Source organism: Mustela lutreola, chromosome 6 (assembly GCF_030435805.1).
Source record: "Mustela lutreola isolate mMusLut2 chromosome 6, mMusLut2.pri, whole genome shotgun sequence".
Classification (NCBI taxonomy): Eukaryota; Metazoa; Chordata; class Mammalia; order Carnivora; family Mustelidae; genus Mustela; species Mustela lutreola.
The window spans coordinates 14213949-14239905 of record NC_081295.1 but is presented as its reverse complement, the minus strand read 5'-3'; the positions used below and the strand labels follow the sequence as shown (position 1 = coordinate 14239905).

Genomic DNA, 25957 nt, shown 5'->3' with positions numbered 1-25957 from the left:
GTAATTTAAGATTTAAGAAATCATCCTTGAGAAGAGGTTTTATCAGACTTGCCTACTTACATTAATAAAATAATCACAAATAATAAAATAAGTGTTCACATTACTTATGCTGCATTCACACAGGCCACGATTCCAAGAGCTCTCCTTCTATGGAAAAGAATGAATTATCCTATTTCTTCCATAGTAAAACTGGAGCATGTGTTAACAAGCATGGTCATGTCAAGAACAAGTATGACAGCAAAATCCAAACCCATGATCTCTGATTTATAGTACAGTATGAAATCTCTTACAAATAGCATGTGGCCCAGGTTGAATTAGCAAGTATTTGGGGAGTATGTTCCAAAAGTTTCTTAAACACACGGCAGCTGCACACTTGAGCACCTAGTACAGAGGTAAGTAGGAAGCACGTTTTCTGATTCTCTAACCCTTTAAAACATGGTGGGTTTTTTGCATATGAAGAAGACTGAATTGAAAATTCAAACTAAGGAAAAGATAATTATGGAACTTTTACATCCTGCATATTACTTTGGTTAATAGATGATGTAGAACAGCATATGGCTCATTAGAATACATATTTTTTAGAAACTAAGGAAAGGATTAGATTTAAGAACCTGACTTTATTATTTTATTTGGAAGTCTTCACTCTTTGAAATAGTCCATCCTAAAGAAAATTATTTTCTCACAAATTCCAAAGGGATGAGAGAAGCTATAGGGGGTGTGAGATAAAAGGAAAGTAATATGTGTCCATCTTCCCTACAAAAGTCCCTAGAATTCTATCATCATCATCATCATCATCATCATCATTACTAATAATTTGGGAAAGACAAGTCTCCTAGAAATTAAGTTATTTAGGAAGTCACATGGGTTGTAAGTAGTTGAACTATAATTCAACACATTTCCATGTGACTGGTGGCCAGACTAATATCTCCCCTACTTCACCCCACTCTGCCCCAATATCATGCCTAAACAGAAATTATTATTTCTGGGGTGCCTGGGTGGCTCAGTGGGGTAGAGCCTCTGCCTTCAGCTCAGGTCATGATCTCAGGGTCCTGGGCCCGAGCCTCGCATTGGGCTCTCTGCTCAGTGGGGAGTCTGCTTCTCCCCACCCCTGCCTGCCTCTCTGCCTACTTGTAATCTTTCTCTCTGTCAAATAAATAAATAAATAAAACTTAAAAAAAAAAGAAATTATTATTTCTGTCACCGTCACTATCAAACTATATGTATGTAAGTGTAAAATATTGTTAAATATGAACTAACATTAAGTGTAACTAATATTTATGTGAGCTGCATTCCTTACTTCACCAAGCTACAGGAGATCGTTTTAATTATTTGGTCTTTTAAGTTAAACAACACAACAACAATAACAAAACTTTCCCAGCCCATTTTGTTAGTCAGGTTCAGTGCCGAAACTTTTGGTTTGGAATGATGTGACTTCAAATCCTGAAGAGTCAGGATTTGAGTCTTCTTCTTAACCAACTTCTTACCAAGAGTCTACTTCTTATCAACTGTGCCACCTGGAACATGTGGGGTGAGCGCTGAAAGGCTCTATTTCTCTCAGTGAAACTATATGGAAATGCCCATGCCCTAGGGTTGTCACTAGGATACAAGATGACACAGGGAACACAATGGGTTCATGGGGGACACTCAATAGTCCACAATTACTAAAACTATTAAACAAAAAAATACTGTAAGGCCCTTCATAGAAAAGAAGGGTTAGCAATAAATAGGTGTTTTTCACCATGGAATAAAAATATTAAGAAATGTTCATGCAAATGTGCTACATTTGTTGTGAAATTGGCAAGTTTACCAGTAGTTAAAAGTGATGAAGCAGTTTAAAACCAGCAGCTTAGTGAACTTCTCTTTACTTTATGGAGAAAGGAGAACTAGGTTTTTTTTTTTAATTAACATTAATTTTTTAAATTATTAATATATAACTCTCTACTTACATATCTTTTATTTGAGAAGTTCAAAGAGAATTACTAACATCCAAAAAAAAAAAAAGAATTACTAACATCCTTTTATTAGAACATTAACCTGGTGGAAAATTCCCATTAGGCATTCGATCTGATTGTCCTTAAATCAGGAGAACAAAGAGGGATCCTGCATAATTACCTGCTGAGCTCATTGTGTACCACTGACATGACTAAACCCCAAAATACAAATGCTTATCTGTGCTAATGCTTAAAAGACTAAAGTAATTGCTCAAACTTAAAAAGTAAGATTTTTCATTATTTTCCAAAATAATTAGAATAAGGGAACACATCATAACAGATTGCACATTTTTGACACATATTTCCAAGACAATTGTAGTAACCCTAAAGAAAGATTCTACTGTAAATGTATTTTTTTCCCAAATGCATCTTGTTCATTCATCACTTTAAAAATCGAATTAAAATGTAGCAAAATATATTCTGATTCTAGAATGCTTCAATAATGATATGGTTTCAACAAACATTCAGTCATACCAGTTACAGAGCTGCTCCGACTAGTCATATTAGAAATGGGCTTAGATTTTAAATTTAATAATTTCTCATTTAGAATATATGATTAAACACAAATGGAGTGGTACAGGACTGAGATGACTTACGCATAATAACTTTGAAAGCAAATCTGTATTGCTAATAAATTTGTGGGAGGGCTGTTTAACAGAAATAAACTACCTTTAATAAATAATTCTCTATTACATGTAAATAGAAACTGCTAGTTAGAGAACAACCTAATATCTTCATTAATAGAGGGCTACTATTCTATGTAGATATGGAATTATTCATACTGATAGCCCAAAATACATGATGATCCATAAAAATTAAATTGGTACAGAGACTCAGAGACAAGAATTTTACTTTTCCTGCATGCACACGAGAAGCAATGAAACTTGGAGACATACATATTATAGTTCCCATGTGAATAACAGAGAATGATTGTTTTTTAGAAACATGACATAAGTATTTTTAACTCAGTTTCAACGGTGAGCTCACAATCAAAGTCATGGGTATGCAATGTCAAAACTTTTTTTTTCCTAAGCAATAAAGCCAGTTACAAGGGTTTAGTATGGTTACTAGAGCAAAATCCTTCTATTTTTCCAAAGGACATAGGTGAATATTTCAGATTATTGCAAAGAGCTAACTTACATCAAGCCCATTTAACATCCTTGTACCTTTAAACTCAAGATAAAAATAATAGTGTCAAATAAACTGGTAGGTACAAAATGCTAAACCCATGTGTCTTCTGATTTCTTTTTCAAAGCACCAGGGAGACTTACGATGTAGTTTTGCAGAAGCAGCTCCACTGACTCTCTCCTCCCATACTTGATGATCCAAGATTTCAGCTTTGACTCTGCAAGAACCAGCAGTGAGAGCAGACGGTACTTTAATTCTAGAAATTCCATTTTCATTAAGTGCAGCTCTGATGTGGAGGAAACAAAATGAAACCTAGAAATAAAACACCGAGAATTTACAGAATGTAACTAATAGTAACAGAACGGTGCTTACTTAACCTGTTACACGTTACACGTCAGTGCTAAATATAATAGCAGGCACAAGGTCTTCTAAACTCTGGCTGATCAATCAGTATCAGGAGATCTGACTCCTTTTCTAGCTCTGGATTTAAAGGCAAATCATGATTGAGTGAAGTATTTAATTTAGTTCTTTCCCCTGCCAAGGCAACTCTCATCTGTTTCTTTTATAAGCTGTTTTTGTAATATTACATAATGTTCCTCACAGTACTGAATAAAAATACAGTCTCTGAAGAAACCATTTCTGTGATTTCCAGGCTGTGGGTATATTCAGGTCTACTCTTTTCAAACAATAATACATTAGAACATTGGCATTCTTAGCATATGTTACGGGAACTCGATTTTTATGTACCGAATGAAAGCATCTCTGTAAAGAAAAAAATCAATTCATTGAAAAGAAAAGAAATGGAAAAAACACCCACCAAGCATTTAAAAAAAGACACTTCATTTATAATCAGCCGTCCTCTTACCTCTCGGCCATGTCCTCTAACTGATCAGGTGGCACTGGGATCCCGTTAACAGACCTGGTCCGGTAGATTTCATGGAATGCTCTTTTGTGGGCATCTGTGTTTTGAAGCAGATCCTAAGATACAATTTAAAAAAATAAAAAAAAAATGAGAAAACATGTTCACAGGAGGCTAAGAAGCATAATTTTCAGCCTGCCCGATGAGTCAATGTACTCAACAATCCGATCGTGCAGCTACATCCATATGTGGCTTGGTGCCTCTTGTAGGTTTTTACCTTGTCCAGGAGCCCTGGTGCTGGTCTATAAGGCCTGTGCTAGAGCTGTATCTAATAACTATGGCATCTTTTAAACACACATGACACTTGCACGGCAATGCATTCAGACATTTTAAAGGCACATGGTCCAAAGGAAAATGTAGTTACTGCTATAAACAAAGATTTGTTAGGATTTTCCTCCTTCCTTGATTTTGAATATACTGGTTTTTAGAAGCTGTAAACTAAAGGCAACTGGCTTAACCCTTTAATGGTAATACACACACATTCACACATGTATATATTACTCTCCTGTTATTTTATTTTGAATGCATGTGGACTACAATACAGTGCTACTTGTTCACCCTTTAAGTCAATAATATCACAATATTATGAAAATACTCTTATGGTTTAGAAGATTTTAAACAAGCACAGGGAATGTTCCATAGATATCAGAGTGGGAAGATCAAATGTGATCTTTACAAATATTCTTTGTACGCTATATAGAACCACACAAATTTTAATAACTTATCTAGATTTGTTTTCTGAGTTTTTCACTGTCGGTAGACTGAGTTGTATAAAGACTTACAGGTATGTCACGGTTCCTAGCCAACTTCTCACCCAGAAGCAAAGATGAAATGTGGTTCATGCCATATTTTCTATAGTTTAGTTTGTTTCTCAGTATGAGAATAAATACCCAATAGCTTGTCACTCACTGAAAAGACCCATTAGACCACCAGAATGATCCATTAAGATTAACAGTGTTTAGCTCACATTGAGATTTAGTGGATTAATTGGAGAAAAGAGAAGCAAAAAAACATTCTAAAGCCTTAAGAGAAACACTGATGGAAGGGGGAAAAAATGAAGGCTCCCACATATAAATTAAAACGTTAAGGTTATACTATAGGTTGACTAACTGAAAATAATAATTTAAATATGTTAAGGTTATATGTGCTTGCTCACGTAAAGACGTATGTGTTTGTGCCTTTTAACATGAGGGCATTACTTTTTACACTGTAGAAAACTCTAAGGCCATAGTATTTCTATCCTGGTATATTTGCATGGGTAACTGTACAGATATTCACAAGCCACTCATGCCCAGAGGAAGACCGCTGTGTGCAGGAGCTGATCACAGGGGACAAAAGACCAACCTAAAACAGCTAATGACTGGGAGTAGTCACTCCTTGCCTCCTTTATAACATCTAGACACACTTCTGTGGCTTATGATCTTGGCTGAGACTCCTACAAGTGAGAGCAGAGCAAATTTAGAGCCATTACCCCACACAGCTCTGATGTATTATATATGACTACATGTTAATATATGAGCAGGGTTCTGGGACTCTATTAGAACACTCGTATGTCCAGTTGTTTTCTAAACAGCTTTCCTTTCTATAGTCAGTATCTAGCCAATGGAAAGAATCTTGAGAAGAGGGGTGCCTGGGTGGTTCAGGGGGTTAAAGCCTCTGCCTTCGGCTCAGGACATGATCCTGGAATCTTGGGATCGAGCCCCGCATTGGGCTCTCTGCTTGGCAGGGAGCCTGCTTCCTGCCTCTCTACTTACTTGGGATCTCTGCCTGTCAAATAAATAAATAAAATCTTTAAAAAAAAAAAAGAATCTTGACAAGATATCAGAACAAACAAAAATGTTTTCAAAAATATGATAAAGGAACTATAGCTGGTGTGATGCCACTGGCTATTGCACTAAAAATCAGCTAGTTGCTGAGCACAGCATGTGACTTTCACTCATTGGTGGGCTCACAGGAAGCAAGGAAAGTCTTTTAGGTCTCCAACTCCCGTTAAAATATGACCCCCAAACTGGATCACAGACCTGTGAGCAAAAATAAATGGAAAAAGCTAACTGTTTGAGGCAAATATCTATACCCACTGCTGTAGGAGTTTGAGTCTTGGAACTTGGAGAAAGCGAAAACAATGAAACTCAGAGTTCTAATGAGCCAGAACACTTAAATACTAACAAAAGGAAACTGGTAGGAGTGTAACAATATCGGGCAAAATAGATTTGAGAATAAAATCATTATATGTAATTAATCGTTTAAGGCTAAGCCTTTTAATTTACTAGTGGCTATCTTTTTTTTTTTTTTAATTTTTTATTTTTTATAAACATATATTTTTATCCCCAGGGGTATAGGTCTGTGAATCACCAGGTTTACACACTTCATAGCACTCACCAAATCACATACCCTCCCCAATGTCCATAATCCCACCCCCTTCTCCCAAACCCCCTCCCCCCGGCAACCCTCAGTTTGTTTTGTGAGATTAAGAGTCACTTATGGTTTGTCTCCCTCCCAATCCCATCTTGTTTCATTTATTCTTCTTCTACCCACTTAAGCCTCCATGTTGCATCACCACTTCCTCTACTAGTGGCTATCTTAACTCTGAACTTGAACATGTCTAGTAAGCCTCAAAATATTTAGAGTAAAAACCGACAAAACTACAGGGAGACTGACAAAACCACGTGGCTGTGGGAGCTACCAAAGCCCCTCTCTCAGCAACCTAGATGAAGCGAAGGAACAAGTGGGGTGGCAGGTGGCGGAGAGCGGAGGGAAAGCCAGGGGCGATGGGGCCGCTCTGGGGGCCTCGTGGGCTCTTGTAAGACTTTGGGAATGCTTATTTGGAACAGGTGGGAGCCAGTGGGAAGTTTTGAGAGGGCTGATATGAACTGACTTGTATTTTAAAAGCACTGCTGTGGCCATGTTACCCGTTAGGGTAATGCCCCATCCATGAGGCACCGCTTCTCGTAGCTTCTAAAAGAGCACAGGAGCTGGATTCCCTCCCACCTCATAGAGCACTCTTGCTCATACTCTTCTGCTGGTTCATCTTCTACGCTTTGATCTCCTGATGTTAGATTCCCTTCAGGGCTCAGTTCTTGACAGGTTTTTTCCTCTGTATATACTTCCTTAATTTCTTTAGTCTCAGAGCTTCTGACATCCTTCTATATAGCAATGAGTCTGAATATTTATCTCCATCCTACATCTGTGTCCTGAGCTCCTGTCACTGATCTCTTATTATCTATGCCACATATCCTGTGCCATATATATATAAAACATAATTATAATATAATATACATATATGCCACATATATACTGTGCCCCAGGCTGAACACCTGGGCTTTCTCCAAACCTGCTTTACTGTCTCTCCGTCTCAACTGATGGAGACCCCATTCTTCCAAATGCTCAGTTGAAAAAAACAGTGTCTCATATGACTCTCCTTTTTTTCATAATCAGTATCTAATGCCAAAAATTGCTCTGCCTTAACAATATTCAGAATCTGACCATTTCTCACCATCTCTGCAACTACAATCCGGGCTCAAGCCACCCTCCGTGGATATTGAGACTGGTTCCCTGGCTTCTACCCTCTGTTACTAACCCAGTCTCTATTCTCACATAACAGACAGAGTGGTACCACCATTCTTCTGTAAGAAAGTAGATGGGAAAGAAAGTTATGACAGGGAAAATCAGCAGTGCCAAAAGCACAATTAAGGAAAGTCAGGAAGTGCAAAGAAATAATATTGAGGAGAAAATAGGGGCTTAACTACATGAAAAAGATTACCAGAGAATATTTTGAACAATTTTATGCCAATGATTTTGAAAACTTAGTCAAAGGGACAATTTCCCAGTAAGTATGAATCTGTATTACTGACCCACTTAAAATTCTGACTATTTCTCATCATTTATAGGGGCTGGGAATAAACAGGAAAAAAACAAACAATAATTCTTGCCCTTATGGAGTTGATACTAGTGTATAGGAAATCAAGCAGTAAATGAGATACATAATTAAAATAGCAGTTGAAATAGTGGTTGAGAATGCAGATAAATGCCAAAGAGAATAATCAAGCAGGGAAGAGGGAAAAGGGGTGGTAGTTTCAAAGGGGTGGGTGAAAAAATGCTGACTAAGAGTTGACTTTTCAGTAAAGGCCCAAAGGAAATGAGGAAGAATGTACTGAGATTAATCAATGTGAGAATGTTTCAGGCTAAGGACAGAGAACATTCCGGAACAATGGCAAGGGCAAAGGGGTTCAGATGGGAATGTGCTTGCCCATTCGATAACATCTTTTCAGCAAGGTTTCAGTGACAGCCTTAGTTAAAACTGTGACACCCTTAATACTCTTTGTCCTTTGACTTTCTAACCTAATACATAATTTATTTATTACTTAGTTACATTTAGTATTTCTTATCCACCTCCTCCCATTACAAGGGAAATTACATGAGTGTAGGAATTTTTCTGTTTTTCTTCGGGTGCATTACACAAATGCCGAGAACATTAATTCTGCAGATAGAGAATATGCAGTAAATATTTGTGGAAAGATCACGAAACGTTAGAAGCATAGCCAGAAGGGTAGAAAGAAAATGAGGAAACCAAAATGAAGAAAGTGGTTCAAGTTGGGGTGCCTGGGTGGCTCAGTGGGTTAAGCCTCTGCCTTCAGCTCAGCTATTGATCTCAGGGTCCTGGGATCGAGTCCCACAAGGGGCTCTCTGCTCAGCAGGGAGCCTGCTTCCCCCTCCTTCTCTGCCTGCCTCTCTGCCTACTTCTGATCTCTCTCTCTGCCAAATAAATAAATAAAATCTGAAAAAAGAAAAAAAAAAGAAAGAAAGTGGTTCAAGGATAAGGAAATAACTATGTGAAATGCTTTTGATAGGCGAGGTAGGATGAGAACTGAGAATTGAGCGCTGAGTGAGGAAGGATGACTCTCATGAACCTGGCCTGAACAGCAGGCAAGAGAAAGCTCGGCTGGAATGGGTTCTCAAAAGCACTGGAGAAGAGAATCCTGAAACCTAAATGAGCACAGGTAATTCTTTCAAAGAGCCTCATTGAGAAAGGAGGAGGGAGAAGACACAGTAACCAGAGGAGAAGGGAGGGTTACGAAAGACAGGTTCTATTTTTTAAATTTTGTTGATTCTTCTTAAAGGAGTCTTTAAGACAAGAGGATTAACAGCATATACTTTACGTGGGTGGGAAAGAAAGCCAGCAGAGAGAGGGAAAACAATTTTTCAAAAGGCAAGAAGTGCAGGAATTGTTTACTGGAGGAAAGCAGAGAGGATGGGGGCTCATACACATGTGGAGGGGCTGGTCTCCGTTCGCGGCACAGATGGTCCATCCCTAGTAACAGAAGTGAAGACTGAGTATTCGGGCACAGATGCATGTAGGTGGGTTGATGTGGTCGTGGGAGCCTGCGGAAATTCTTTTTTGATTGCTTCTATTTTCTCAGAGAAATAGGAAGCAGTGTCCCCAGCGAAGAGTAAGGATCTGGGAGGAGGTGTGGGAGATTTGAAGAGAAAAGGTGGAACAGTTGTCCCCAAAATAAAGAGGCGATGGAGTTGGGAAATGCCTCTGGAGTGCCAGGCAGCATTAGGGACCCAGCTGGGTTAGTCATCGTGCCTGGGGGTGTGTTTCTCTGCAGCCACACTCAGCTACATATGGTGTGTGTGGGGGGGGGGGGCACTAGGCAGTGAGTGGGCTATAACCAGGGTTGTATTTTAACCAGGCCCACAGGACAAAGGAAACTTGGTCAAGACAACGAGTGTGTGTACAAGTGATGACCTTTCCTGATTCAGCACTGAGTTTAGGTAGAAGATCAAGAGCAAGGATGACATGAAGACGGGGAGAGGCAGTAAAAATCATGGGTTATAGGGCAGAGAGTCCAGGCAATTTAGAGTTGGGGCAAAATTGGTTAGACAGTAAGATAGGTGCTTGAAAAAGAGTTTGTGTGTCGGGGGGGAGGGGTGGGTTCAGTTACTGGTGATGACAAGCTGCGGACTATGCCTGTGTCTTGAAGGGCTAGAAGAGGGTGTAGGATGGGGTCCCTGGAAGACAAGAGACCCAGAAACTAAAAGGCCAGGCTATTGGTAGGATCATCTGTGGGTTACTGAAGTTATTAAGAATTATGGCATACATTGTCATGCAAGAAATAAAATTCAAAACAGGAGAAGTGATCTAGGTAGGGCTGATGACTACAGTAGGGATGGGTAGTAGGTGGTAGAGTTTGATGGCTACTTTTATGATCCCTTACGACTGAAAGCCCTGTCCAAAGCAATACTACTACTAAAAATAAGGAATTTTAATTGCTCTACATGTATTATGCGATAGCTTTGTGGACATGGTTTAAGATTAGTGTTTAAAAGAATCTGGATTAGGGATGTTGAGGTGGCTCAGTGGGTTAAATATCTGCCTTTGGCTCAGGTCATGATCCCAGAGTCCTGTCCAGGTACAGGAACCAAGTCCCACAACAGCTTCCCTGCTCAGCAGGGAGCCTACTTCTCTTCTGCCTGCCATTCCCCCTGCTTTTGCTCTCTCTCTCTCTTTCTCTGATAAATAAACAAATTATAAAACAATCTCGATTATCAGCTATGTGACTTTGGGCAAGACACTTAACCTCTCTCTGCCTAACAATTAATCATTTGCAAAATAAGGATAATACTACCTGTCTCATATCTTACATGTCAAGTGCTTAGCAAAATTAAGAACTTAAGACAGAAATGTGGCTAAATGCTCAATCATAGTTAGCTATAACTCTATTTCTTACCTTCCTAGATAACTAAGCCTAAGGGCATCTGGAAAATAGAAAAGCTAGCAAAGGTGTATCTTGCTTTTCAGAATAATATGACTCTATATACATGCAAGTTATTAAAAAGCTTTGGTAAAACCATTTATAAAATGTCCTCTTTGCGAAAAACATATTTTAAAAACTATCTGAATCCAGTTTTCCAACAGTTATTATGTATTCAGCAATGAACAATTGTCTTGTGGTGTGTGTGTGTGTGTATATATATATATATATATATATATATATATATATATATGATGTGAGTAATGCAGAAAACGAAAAATTCTAGATCCTGATAGCATATCTAAGTTTTCATGGCAAAGCCGTCATTGCTTATAGACTGCGATAGGAAGATAATATTCTAAAACCTTCTTGCTTATGTATTGATGCGTCCTATATTGTGCTCTTTTTGATGTATATATTGCATTTCTAAATGAGCTCAATATACCAGCAAAAAGTAGTAATACCAGATTGATGGGCTGATTTTTCTACTATTGAAGGGACCTAGAATTTTAGTTATTTCAACAATGATTCAAATTGCCCACATCAGCAAAGCTGATCTTATTCTAGGCACCTAATAAATATATTTTAAGTGAGAGAGAATTGATGTTCTAACTGACAATGACATTGTTTTATGACTCTATGACTTTAAGGACCTGTGTTCAGACCTAGTATAGGTCCCTCCCTCAGTAAGAAGATCATTCTGGAGATCTGCCCAGAACCTAGTCTTCGCCCTTACATGCCTCTGCTGGCTTCCTGGTGTCTCTTTGCTGCATTCCCCAGCTCCTGAGTTTTAGTCTCAGATAAGCGTCTCCTCCAATTCCTCCCACTCCCCTTTTCTCTACTCCATTTCTTTTCTTGTTTTTATGGCTGTTTACTGCACTTTGGCAAAAGGATGGTTCTCGCTGCACACTTGGTGGTTGGCACAGGGTTTCTCTCTCAAGGGAGCCAGAAGGGTCATGAGGAGCCTGGAGTTATAGAATCACTGCGAGACACACTGACAGCATGTATGCATCCAACTTAAAACTCACTCCTGAGCAGGGATTGTGGCAGCCCAGAGTGCGTGGCAAATTAACATTTCTGCTAACTCTTATCACCTAGTACATAGCACAGCTAATATCATTGGGCTTTTTCTCGAAGGTGGAACATTCAAGTCAGACTTACATATGTTACGTAAACAACAAATACATGCTGTGTCTCAAACTTCTAGATTGGAGGCACACCCCCCCCCCCCCAGTTCCTCTGGAGCATAAAGCCAGCACACAGTAGACCCTTGGTGTATATTTGCTAAATTAACACATTTAACCCATAATCGAAGCATACTCTACATTTGATTTTAAATCCTAAGGTGACTTCTTTTGTGTAAAATATTCATATCGGTTAAACATCATTTCAGTTGATACATGATGCATTACATGGTATTTAGGATGAACTGTAATTTGTTAAAGTGGTATCATTTGTGTAACACTGTTTCAGAATTTCCCTCTATTTTTAATATCCTGGGAACCTCAATATGGACACAGCCTAGGCTTTTCTGATTCTAAGAAGCCTCAATCCTGGTTCAATCCCAGAAAAACTTTGGGACTTGATCTCTTATCTTCCTTCTCCATAGACAGTACAGACTAGCAGGCCTGGATTTCATGTGTGTGTATCTCTACCCATGGAACAGATCCCAAATGGTGTTCTTACCCGAAAAGTGGGTTCTGTGTGTTTTGTGCATGTTGATGGTGGCAGGAGAGGGAAAGGCTAAGAGATAAGCAGCAAAACTTCTGGAGGTACTGATTAGAACTGAAGAGAGGCCAAGAAGCCACACAGGAAGGGCCCTAGTTGTGCAGGAACAAAATCTTCCTGTGTCCCTCTAGTTTGGTGGCCGAGTCTGGGTTGAGTGAACCGAGTTGAGAGGGCCAGGAGTTGAAACTGCAGGACACCAATGTACCTCTACATTTCTGGTTCTAAACATAAGGTCCGAGAGGGGCATGGGACAAAACCTGTCATGAATTTGCTTTACAGTTTGGTCTAGAATATATAACAATCTATTCCCTTGAAGCAGTGTTAAAAACGTTAATATTTTGGCAGAAAATATAAACGAGCTATAAAGTGCCCCTATGTGGTCATCTCTGCTTGGCTGTTCTCCCCATATATAGTAATCCCCACCATGACACAGTAAATGTGGTTCGCAAATTCAATTGCACAAAATGCAGGATTGAGTTTAATTTGATGTTGATGAAAAATAGCATTTTTCGTTAGGTCTGTACTATGACAGAACACAAAGAGGAAGGATGTTCGAATTTACACTAAGCACAACTGACTTGGCAATAAGCTGAAACATTCATAACTAACTAAAAAGTCATCAAGGACTCATCCCACCACTTCCTTAAATCACCTTCAAGCCCCTGCGCCACCACAGCACAGGACCTAAGGACTTGTCAACTTGGCTTGTCTTTCTTTGAGAATGGAGACAGGAATGAGGTCTACAGCCAAAGGCCAACCACATCATGATATAAATGTGTCTGGCCTGTGGGCTTATCTTTTGAAAAATAACATACAACAATAGCAATAACAAAGATAACCACAGTTTTAAAAATACCACGGAGCTACTGGAAAATACCTCAGAAAATGAATCTACGGGGACCGTCAGTCACAAGCATGGGTGAGGCAAGTTCCGCATCTCTGAAATGGTATGAGCGATGCTTGAGAGACCCGTGTCCATGGAAGGTCTAAAGAGCCACATGCCCAGATCACACTAGGACTGCGGTGCCAGAAGATCTCCCCACCAGAATTGTTACCTTGTGTTGCTCACGTTTCCGCTGTATTGTGTTGGCTGTTTCCTCGTGGACCTGCTGAATGGTAATTTCCTCTCTCAAGGCCACCTCTGCTCTGTATAACCAAGCACCTATGGTGCCCAGAGGTGCGGGGAGAGATTTATCAAGCTGTATATGCCAATCAAAGAGCTGAAATACAAAAGGAGAAACACATAATTATCTTTAATACAGAAGACAATTCCTAAAACTCACCCAAATAATTTCCAAGGCCCACATAAGGGTCTGAGTTAATGATTTCAGGTTAACTTAATAAATATCAAGGAAGACATTATCTGTGTTCTGAATTTGATACTTTGAGAATGAGGAGAAAACTTTAGTTATGAGAAAGTTTTGAGGAAACTTAAAATACATCTTAGACATGAAAGGACATTATTGAGAGCTTAAACAATTTTCTTCTTAGAGGAAGAGCATGAAACCCCTGCTGAGTTTCAATTTGGCTTTCACTGAAAGGGAAGGGACTGGGTTTGCTGAAATGCTCAAGGATGTAGCTATTATACACTAGCTGATGCGTATCCTTTAAAATCTGCCACATGAGGACAGGTCCAGAAAAGTCAGGGTCATCCAGTCCTCTGTGGAGGAAGTAGAATATTCGACATTGCTTCTATGATGGCATAATTGCTAACTATTTCTTAATTTCTACCACGTCAAACAATTCTTAAGCAGTGTTTCCTGACTTATTGGAATGTCAGGTGGGAGAGGTTGAGGTGCTTAGTTAGAACTAACCTAGTCTCTGGCAGAGTTTGTGGGAAAAGGATTAGATTATAAAATAAAAAGATAACAGGGTAAGTTGAAGGCAAATATTCTGATTAGTGATAGGAGTTTCAGAGGTTTCGAAATCTTGGCCTTTAAGTTTGCAGAATATTAACATGAATGTTATTGAGCAGTTCTTCTTCAGGCTCGTGAAGGACTGGATAAGAAAATTCGCTTAAATTAAAGGCTGTAAAAATGACTGTGCATATAGGCGGATGACCGACTGGTGGTGAAACCTGGTTATAGACTTTAGAGAAATTGTCGAGGCTCCATTCTCGGCAGAGTCATCTCTTCTAAATGTCCCAGAATTGAGTCTTTCAGGATTTCCATCCATCATCTACTCAACGGGGAAACTATGTACAAGGCAGGCAAAGCAGAAGAGTTGTTAAAGCCGAGTACTTCCACTAACTTAGAAGAAAACTCCCATAGGTAAGCCTTGGATAGAGGCTGTAGGACCAGATGAAATATTGCTCTGTAGAAAAACATGATGGAAAATTTTCTTGGCTGTTATGTCAGCCTTCATGAAATTAATCTCGAGAGAACTTACCCTGGAGGACACTCTGTCCCAGGATTGTTTTACCAATGCTTGGTCAAGTGACAGTTTACCGTCTCTATGTACAGGTTGTATTAAATGTTCAATCTGTTTCCTTTTTAATTCATATTGAACTCTGAAGTGCTTAAATGACTAAAAGAGGAAAAAGAGCAACAACATGGAAATGAGTCAAAAACAGCAAATGCAAAGGAAACCACATTTCCTAAATAACAGTCCTTTATAGTGGGAAAACACTCAATATATGTTGTTGACATCATGATGGCAGTCATGATACTGAGAGCAGCTACTGTGCCCCAAGCCCAATGATGAGCTTGGTCCCATGCCAACTCCTCTCTACACATCATTCCTCGGGCTCCCTCCATAGCCCTACAACACTGACATACTCTATTTTTATTACCACAGGAAGCCCAGAGGTAACTTGGGAAGAATGAGTAGCAGAGGCAGGACTAAAACCTAAGATTTCTCATTTTTAGTTAAAATAATTTATGTGCCAGTCTATGCACATGAAGAAATAATAGTAAATAGGAATATAAACCTATGATAAGAATCAAAATAGTTGCTTTACTTCTAAGTACCAAATAATTTAGGTTAGAAATTATACATATCCAAATTATGCTGGTTTAAAGATAACTAAATTTGTGTTTAAGTAAGCCGGGGTAAAGAGGTTTACTTAAGGGACCTCAATTATATAATAATACTTTGATTTAACTTTATGGCATTAAAATATTAATTATTGTATCATTCCCTTTATCATCATGTTAAACATAAATCTGTAATACGTAGACTTAACCATATGTCTGATACTAACCTTAACAAGTACTGACTTTAATTAAAGTTCTACATTTCCTATTAAATGAACACATCCTAAAATAAGTCTCCAAGTCCAAATATGAATTGAAAATGTCACTAAAATGTGCAATTATGTTAAAGAACATGAGAATGTCCCTACAGAATCTAGCCGGTAACACATTTGAAAGAATTTCTGAATAAACAAACATGTCAGTTCACAAGAAGAACACTGGGGGGAGACGGTGAGTAAATATTTTACCACAACTTTTCTTCCATTGACTCTAACTTAATGTCATTTAAAAATACCAAAAACATAAAATCGATCTTCAGTTTTGTTCCACAGAATTCTATGCATGAAAAAACAGGATAATGAACTATTGACTGATAAGTGGGAACAGAAAATGCTGATTATGTAAGAAACACACCAATGAGAAAAATGTTCCCTGTTTTCAGGGAACATTTCCCTGTTTCCAGATTTCAGATGGTCCCTAAATCTTTTTTAAAAGACAGCTGATCATCTTTGGCCTGAAAGGCATGTTTCTGTTTCATAATATTCTAATCCTCTGTTTTCCCTTTATACAAACATCTGTATAACAGGTAACTTCATAATTTGGACTTGATTTTTTTTTATAATTTATGCCCAAACAAAAACTCACCAATGGTCTAATAAATATAGTCACATTTGTTCTTATATTTCTCTTCTCCATTTACTGGTTTAATCATTTTTTTCATGAAGCTCATCCAGAAAATATTATATTTCAGAAAAAAAGATTACACTGAGTGTCAAAGCAATTAAATACGCACGTACACATTGCTTTGTCATGTGCAACAAATATAATATTGATGGAGTCATCCATCTAAATTCGGGCCACTTTACAGATATTGTTACATAAAATCCACACATTAATGCCAACGGCGAAATCCTTTCTCATCTGCCATGCTGAGTCTCATATCACCACCCCCTTTTATGTAGCAAGACTGATTAAAATATAATGTAGACTAGAATATATTTACAGTTTGGCCGCTGAAACGCAATGCTATTGTAACTAGAAGGAAAACATCAATGCTGCATGCAATAAATCACAAATTCATGGGAAAACCCTAAGATTTTGTGTCTGAGGAGTGAAAATTGAAAGCCGAAATCCAAGTAATGGCGGTCTAAGGAGACTGGGGGAACTACAGCAGCAACAACCCTGGCCTCAATTTGAAAGCTACAGTGTTGAACCAGGCAGGTGGCAACAGAAACAGATCCCATGATGGGCCCACGCCAAACAGTCATGTTGCGAGACTTTATTAAACACGGCTTATTCTATAATAGTTTTCTATTTGCACTGAAGTCATTTTTTGGTGGAATTTTTTGTTATGTGACATCTACAAGATCATGAGCTGTAGAAAAGCAATGACCAGACGTTTATGTTTGGGGTCATCTATAAGACTCCGAGTTCCAGAAGAGTCATAAACCCTCAGAGCTCTAAGTACAGAATGGACACACACAATTTAAAACTACTAATTCTACCTCTCAGGATATATCCAGAGGAAATGAAAAGAAGATACTGAAGAGACACCTGCACTCCCTTGTATACTGCAGCACTGATCACAATAGCCAAGCCATGGAAGGAGCCTGCGTGCCTATTAATGGATGAATGATAGGAGATGTGATAGACAGATCAATCCATCGATAAATGCCATGAGAAAGAAGGACATCCTGCTTTTTGTAACAACACAGATGGACCTTGAGGACATTATGCTGAGTGAGATAAAGTAGACAAAGAAAGACAATAATTTGTGGTATCACTTACATGTGAAAAAAAACAAACTCATAAAAAGAAAGAAAATGGTGATTACCAAGGGTGGTGGGGAGATAGGAAAGATGTTATTTAAGTGTACAAACTTGCAACGAGTAGTAAGTCAGGCCTAGAGTGAATGTAGATAACAATATTGTATTATATTCATCAAACTTGCTAAAAGACTAGAATTTAATTATCCCAACCACAAAAAAGAAATACTTAAGTGGTGTGACAGAGGTGCTAATTATCTCTACGATGGCAATCATATGATAATAGAATGTCTTAAATTTTTTAAAACTACCTATTTATACAGAAACACAATTATTAAATTACATGCAAACTTAAGATAACACATAATATTTCTTTAAAGGTTTTTCTCATTAATATCATTTGAAAGATTGGACATGGATTAAATGACATATATTAATATTACTCATAAAAAGGTATTCAAGAAATTGAAATCATTTTCATATATTACCTGATATTTATCTTGCAAATTTGATTCCGTCATCTGTGCCCTTGTCAAATCTCTTTCAAACTGTTCTATCCAAACTTTTGCTTCCTTCAGAATTAGCCTGTCTTCTCTCTAGAAACCAGCAGACATCACAATTTCATTAGTAACTATGTACTGATTTAATTACTTAATACCTGGCTGATTCTAGAATGCACTGAGTATTTAATAACTTCCAACTGTCTCTGAAAAATATTCTCTCTCCTCTCCCTCACCTCTTTTGGAGAGTATGAGACAAAAGTTAATTCTAGAAAAATAGCTTAATCATCTTGCTAAATACTGAAATGATCTACCTCCATTTTTTTTTTCAAGAAACAGTATTTAATTAAGAAAATGTGCTCAAGAGGAAATGTCCTAAATACAAAAATACTCAGAAAGAGCAATGGCCTATGAAAACATAGGCCAAGGGTGCTTCTCAACCCAAGGTCATTTGTACCCCCAGAGGACCATTCCAGATGAGAAAAATTTTGACTGAACCCAAATCTCTTTTTCAGAGATTTATATCATTATTTCCACAAATAATAACAAGCCATTCTAGCGTTGATTTAGTGAAAATACCTTAATCTTTCAAAAGACTTCTTATCTGGTAAGAATGTCAAAGTAATCAAAAACACATTTAACGTGGTTCTTGGCACTTACAAATAGCTTCCAACTACAGCATCTCACTCAGTCACAGCCCTGTGACACCGACGAGGTGACTGATGACAGGTTAAGTGGCAGAGGAGATAGAGTGCTGGCCATGGAGGTGGGCAAAGCTGGTCCAAATTCTGGTTCTGACAAGTATCAACTCTGTGACTTTTGACACATTTTTTTTTTTTTTTTTTTAATCCTCTCTACGGTTGTGCTGTCATCTGAGTAGACAGCACACACTGCTTCCCAGTTTGGGAGGAAATTCATGATAACCTGGGCCGCACACCAAGCACAGAGACTGGCCCACAGGGCTGTCATGATGCATGCCTTCTCTCAGTTTTGCCTCCCCAGTCTCCCTCACTATATAATGGTAGAATAAATGACTGGTAATATAGATAAGTAGAGAAAGAAATGGAACAGGAGCCCAAAACTTCAAAGCTTTAGCTTTTTCTAAGATGGCTCCTCTGCATGAGCAGATAAATGTGATAAAGGTTCATTGGTTGACCATCATGCCCATAAAAGCACATATGACACATTCTTAGGCACTCAGAGGAACTAAATGCTCTTGGTTTACCTCCAAAGTATCGGAAGCTAATGTGACCACTAAGTGGGGGGAACTCCATCAACATGAGCATGGGACCTCACTATGAGCCTCCAGGGACCCATTTCTCACCAATTGAAATTATTTCACAAAGTCATCTGAGAGAAAGAATTATGTTCTTAAAATAACTTCAATAGAGTTCATCTAGTAAATGACTTTTCCACTGGTGGGGCAGTGTCAGGCCAACTGCAATAAAGTAAGAAGCATATGGCTATTCACACACTCAACATTCTCCTTTTAAGAGGAGATACTGTACAAACAATATTTAGATTCCCAGAGAGCATTTAGTCTGTGGTTCTTCTTCAACTGTTAACTTTCATATGCATTCAAAGACCTGGGGTTCTGTTCACCTACAGAAGACCACCTAAACTCCACGCAGCTAAATGGCCGAAATTCTCATGACTTTTTCTCTTTCTCTCTTTTTCATGCAAACATACACACAGGCATCTTTACATGTTCTATAGCAGGTTTATATGTACATCAACTCATGATTCATGGAGCATGAAATAAAAATTAATTTAATATTTGACATAAAATTACTTTTAATTCTTATTCCAATGTTGGCATAAAGTCTACTCTGCTGAGAGATCATTAACCTCAGGCCTAGATGGAACATAAAGAGAGATGGAAAAAGTACAGGATAACATGGAAAGGGAAAGAGCTCATAATCATGAATTTCACAAGCATATTGAGCACTTACTACATGTCATGAACTTTACTAAATAAACTATATGACCAAATATTGAGCAGGAGATAAAACTCAGAATACAAGCTAGATGAATACTTACCTTTTTCCAAATAATTATTTCCTGTTTAATATTTTAACATATAAAAATAAATCTTTAGCTTTATTTTTTATTTCTATTATCACATACAAAGAAACCATAGTTATTATAAATTTTTCCTTTTATTAGTGCTATTGTGTTATTAAAAAGAAATTAATTGATGCTATCTTATAATTAAAGATTAGGCCATGGGAGTGGCTTAGACTATAATTAACATTCAATAACACGTATGTTATTTATTCCATTAGAAAGGAAAAGGAAATAACAGAATTAATACATTAAAAGAATTGTGTAGGTAAGGACAAATACATGCAAAGGAATGGCTAATAAGCTATGCAACATAGGATGCTTGAAAGAGGTCACTGATTCAAGATTATTTAAATCTTACCTTAAAAATTTGGATAGAATTTGCAAAACATGGAAAACCTGGAAGTATTTCCTAACAATATGAAAAGATAATATATAGAAAAATAATATAAATCAGGGACAAAAGTTATACAGGAAACAAGAAAAAAAAACAATGGAGAGACAACCGTCCATAAATAAATAGATGGTAATTTTACGGGTATAGTAACTTTAAGAGCTTTTTGGAACTTTTGAAAGCATCAAAATGTGCAAATCCAATAAGGAAATGTAATACTCTAGCATTTGATGTTTTGTTTTAATTTTTGGCAATATTTACATTTCACATATATTTATAGATTGAAATAGTAACCATTTTAAATGGTGAACTATGTAGAGAGGAGGTTCTTTTCTCTTAAATATACTCCAATATGCATCTCTTACCCTATACCAATCAAGAAAGTGCAGTGCTGAGCGCAGTCGGCAGTATTTGTTGCAGGAGAAGGAATGAGTGAATAAATAACTTAAAGTTGAATAGCTCAGAGAGATGAACTAATGGGCCTATTTTATTTATTTATGATTGAGTGCTAGAACACCTTTAGGGAAAAAGATCAGTTTTATCAGTTGGAGTAAGAAAGGCATTAGCAATGTCTATTTCCAATAGGAAAATCAGATTTAAAAATTTTATCTATAAAATATCTAATTTAAATACTCATAATGAGGACACAGCAATCAAAGTCACCAAAAATGAAAGCCTAGGAGACACGTTGCTGCCAAGCTTTTTAAAAAGTGAATTAAAAGAACTATTCCCTAAGACTTGATTAGACAGATATTAAGTATTATGAAATGATGGCATCAATAGCCCATAGGGGTGTAGTCAATAAAATCTTAAAAAGTTTCACTAGATAAAATTAGAGGGCCATTTAGCTGCATTAAGCAAATGAAAAGTATATAAAATACATAAAATTCCTTTTTTCTTATTGAAAATATTCATTTTTAGATGCATATGCCCTATGTTATAAATGCCACACAAAAAGGGGCAAAGCTTATAATGTGTTTTCTTAAAATCAATTTTTGAAATAACCCTGAAGAAATTATATGTACTCTTTTTTCAGGAAGGGATAGAGGGAATGTTTTAAAGGGATAATCAGAATTTATTTTCTAGATAATGAAATTAATCTCTTCATAATAAAGCCTCTTTAGTAAAGCATATTAACAAGCTTATGCCAAGAATGTGTGTCTTTCAAATCCTGAGGAGTTTTGGCATTTGATTCTTGCTCATGGACATTAATAAAAGCACCTCATTTTGTTTCTCAGACACTGCCAGTCACAGAGTTTACTCATCTGGGGAGACGATTAACGTCAGAGAAATTAAAACAGTACAAATGCAGAAACTTGATCAGAAATAAACCCGATTGGGAAACACAAGGACTTGGATATGAAAATCACATGGAAAGCTGACTTTGTCTAGGTTGTGTGGGGTAATGCTTTCTAATAGAGTTTCTTATTCACACAGCAGTATCCACACCGGATTATATTCTCAAAACCCAGAAAGCCCCCAAATGACACCAAAGTATCTGCATCAATCTATGCTAGGATGTGTATAGAAAGTCTGCATGTGATGCTTCTTAGAAACATTTGCTCTGCTGACTATGGAGAAGTTACTCGGCTGGTCAACATTTGCGCCTGAATCTTGTCAAGGAACAAAACAGGTTTCCTGAATGAGAGTTTTAAAAAAATAAACATGGTTCTTGATAGAACACTTGATAGTGCCAAATTAACATCGTCCAAGCAAACTAGGAAACACCAGTTTTGCTTAATTTCTGTGAAGTCACAGATTTCTATTAGTGCAATACCTTTGCCTATTTGAAAATCTGGGGTTATGAACCCTTGGCTTTTTCCTTTCGTAGACCTGTTTCTAAGTCTTGTTTGGAAGCCAAGTGAAGTTTTTCAGGGTTTTGTGGGGGGGGGGGCGGTGTTTCTCTTCATTATAATCTCAAACTGCTTTAAAAACTCTAGTTGAGACCTGAGCAGTGAAGTCAGTTATTTTCTTTAACATATCTTGAAAATTCCATTTCTTTCTTTCCCTGATGTCATTTTGCCGTATAATTAATTTTAAATTCAGTAGTAAATCCACCTCCTTATAATAAAAAAAAAATAATAATACTTAAAAATTAGAAGAATGGTAATATCCATTATTAAAATCTGTGAAAACAGGCATTCTGATGTGCTAGCTAGACTGTAAAATGGGACAAACTTTCTACAGGAAAATTTGAAAAAAATTCAAAAAGCATTAAAAATCTATATGCACTTTAGCCTAGAGATTCCACTTTTAAGACAGAATACTAAAACAATGTTTTATTATAAAATTGTTCCTAGAAGCATTTTTTATAATGGCAAAAATTCAGAAATTTTCAACAAGTAAGACTGAATAAATTATTGTATACCATATGATGTCCTGGAGAGAATGGCATAAGAAGAATTTTTTATGTTAACAGAAAAAATGATGAAATTGTATGTGTACTATAATTCCATTTCTGTTAAAATATTATACATCTCTATATACATATAGAAAAATGTTGGAAGCTTACACCAACATATTAATTTTTTTCTAGGATAGGGTCTCTCTAGAAGAAATCTAAGTACAGATCATTTTCTTTTTCCTTTTTTTCACTTTTTCTTTTTTATGACAATGAACATAAGTCATTGGATTAGTATAAAAATACATTATTTAAAATATTGAGAGGCTAAACAAATCTAATCACAGTGGATAATTAGGACTTTTACACGTCTGCCTTCCTTCTGTATGTCTGTTGTGAGTACTGACTTACATAATAAATCTGAAAGTCAAAATCAGATTTTCTCAGATTGAACAGGATATGGGGTCTCAAGCTCTACAGGCACAAATGACATGATGAATATAAAATTACTTCAATCCTCAGATTACTAAATGAATCTCCCAACATGTCTACCTTTCTCACTTTTAATTCATCAGTGTTATATGTCCAGCATTTATCATTAATAATGCTTTCTCTCACATATCCAACATATACATCAGAAAAATCTTTCCCTATAATCTCCTCTCACGTTGGTGATACCTCTTCCTTACTTTTTGAAATACATTCCAAAATAAAATAAAATAAAATAAATAAAATAAAATAATGCATTCAAACTTAATTTTTAGAAAGCACCATGCTTAAACATCTATGTCACTATCACTGAGTGTGCTATTAGTCCTTGAAGAAAAAAATACTTACATCAGTCTCTTGCCCATCAGTGCCAGTATTGTGGATGTCAGGGTAATGTTTCAGAAACTGGGCTACATATGTCATAATAGACTTCTCATCTGGTTTATCCACATCAACATCTGGAACAACGAAAACCAAATATGAACAGGTTAATCAGCCTTCTTTATATTTTAATCACACAGACTTTGGAATCTAGCTAGTATACCAATGCAAAAGAAAAAGAAAATTAATATTTTGAGATGGTGAGGGAAGGCAAACCCATTTAGTTTGGCTGATACGTGATAGGAATGCTATGATGTAGATAGATGACACATTTTAATTACTAACTTTTGGGAAAGTAATACATGTTTCATTTAAGTAATCTCAACGATAATTCACCAGAAATCTGAGACACGATATGGTAATTCAGATATTCTGCGTCATTAATAAAATACAAATACTTTGTAAATTTCAGAACTGGGGTGATCAGGTAGTTAAAAAAAATGTTAACAGGTGTGGCAACAAATGCCATGCCCATAAAGCCTGTATACTGTATCTGGACAAATATAGATAAGCTCCCTCTTGCCTCCACAAGTTTTATTTTAGAAAAGAGGGAGATGCCTTATGCTCAGTTCTTTGGATAACCTCTCCCTTGTGCATGATTCTCTAAATTACTACAGTTTGAACAGTGAAGTACTCTGAGGGAAAACACAGAGCCTGAAAAGATATTTTTAATTAGAGGTTTACTCATCATTATAGAATGAGAGGGGCTAAGACTGCAACATATAAAGTGCTGAATGTTTTAAATCACCTTTTAATTATCCCTTTTAAAGGTCATGAAATTGTGACTACATTTGGAGTTTACAAATATCTGACAAAACAAACAAAAGCCATGGAAACCAAAATATAAACTACTCTAATATTTTGAAATGTGCCTTGTGATTTGAGACACAATTTCTATGGACTATCAAGGCAGGATTGAAAAAGTGCTACGGCTCAAAAGACTTCAAAGGAAACCATGGTCATGCATTCTGAAAGCACCGGATGGATGTCTCAGAGGTGGCTGTAGAAATGACAAGATCAGGACGTGGAAGATGTGAAGAACAAGTAAAACTTTCACGAGATATGAATGTGGGAAAAAAACACGTAACACATGATTTAATACAGTAATTCAGCATTTAAACATATGCGTCACTAAATCATAAACTAATTGTTGTAATAGATATAGATCTATTTAATCCATATTCCTCAATGTTTATACATCATGGTTAGCTAAATAACCTTTTTAAAATTAATTAATTTGGGATGACTGCCTGGGTGGCTCAGTTGGTTAAGCCACTGCCTTCAGCTCAGGTCATGATCTCAGGGTCCTGGGATCAAGTCCTACATCAGGCTCTCTGCTCAGCGGGGAGCCTGTTTGTCTCTCTGCCTCTGCCTGCTTGTGTGCTTGTGTGCTCTCTCTCTCTCTCTGACAAAGAAATAAATAAAAATCTTTTTAAAAATTAAAAAAAATAAAATTAATTAATTAATTTTTTATGTTTGATTTTTTTAATTAAAAAAGCTTAAGATCAATAACTTTTTTTTGGGGGGGGACTTCGTATGAGGAAACAAAAGATCACCTTATATCTGGGCTAGGCTTGTATCTGGGCAACCTCAGTTCTATCATCAAAGGGAACATTAAGCTTCATTAGTCCAGTGGATATGAAAGAATCATTTATACCCTCCTGTCGTCCTACTCAAAAACATTGAGGGCTGGGTTGTGCATATGGCTTTCCCCTTGAGCTAAACACTATTGATGTGTGTGTGTGTGTGTGTGTGTGTGTGTGTCCACAGAAACAAGCTGGAAAGACCTTGGCTATCCTAGTCAATCTGGGGAGTCCCCAGCAGGATCCTGAAGTGGCAAGGGATCTCCACGCTGCTTTCATCTCAGGGGAAGTCAACCAGGGTTTTGTAGGTATTTATATCCTACTCCTGGAGGTACAATTGTCTCCACTTAGGCACTCTTTTAGAGTCAGGCATGCTCACTGTGAAATCTCATCTTTGAAAAGAACCTGTTTTCATTGTATTTACTTTGCTTTTTTTTTTTTTTTTTTTTTTTAAATTGGAGGGGAGGGGTAGAGGGAAAGAGAGAGAGAGAAAATCTTAATCAGGTTCCACACACGCATGGAGCCTGATCTGGGGCTTGATCTCATGACCCTGAGATCATGACCTAAGCTGAAATCAAGAGTTAGACGCTTAACTAACTGAGCCACCCAAGCACCTCTGTATTTACTCCTGCACATCCATTAACAGAAATATCCATAACCGTCAACCCAAATAAGTTGTTTGTGACATTTGGATAATTCACTTTTAAAAAATGATTTATTTATT

General features: G+C 37.1%; 1 protein-coding gene across 16 annotated transcripts in view; it reads right to left on the bottom strand.

Annotated features, from left to right (window-relative positions):
- The window catches only part of SYNE1 (spectrin repeat containing nuclear envelope protein 1), a 465519-nt gene that overhangs the window by 307990 nt on the left and 131572 nt on the right, over positions 1–25957 (bottom strand). For 15 of the 16 annotated variants that reach the window (XM_059176745.1, XM_059176748.1, XM_059176749.1 and 12 more), the window contains 7 exons: positions 23618–23727; positions 20407–20457; positions 17970–18077; positions 14910–15047; positions 13577–13741; positions 3985–4097; positions 3263–3431 (listed from right to left, as the gene is read on the bottom strand). In XM_059176745.1, coding sequence (XP_059032728.1) covers positions 3263–3431; positions 3985–4097; positions 13577–13741; positions 14910–15047; positions 17970–18077; positions 20407–20457; positions 23618–23727 — 854 coding nt within the window. The remainder of the gene's footprint in view (positions 1–3262; positions 3432–3984; positions 4098–13576; positions 13742–14909; positions 15048–17969; positions 18078–20406; positions 20458–23617; positions 23728–25957) is intronic. The other variant, XM_059176740.1, reaches the window with a different exon arrangement.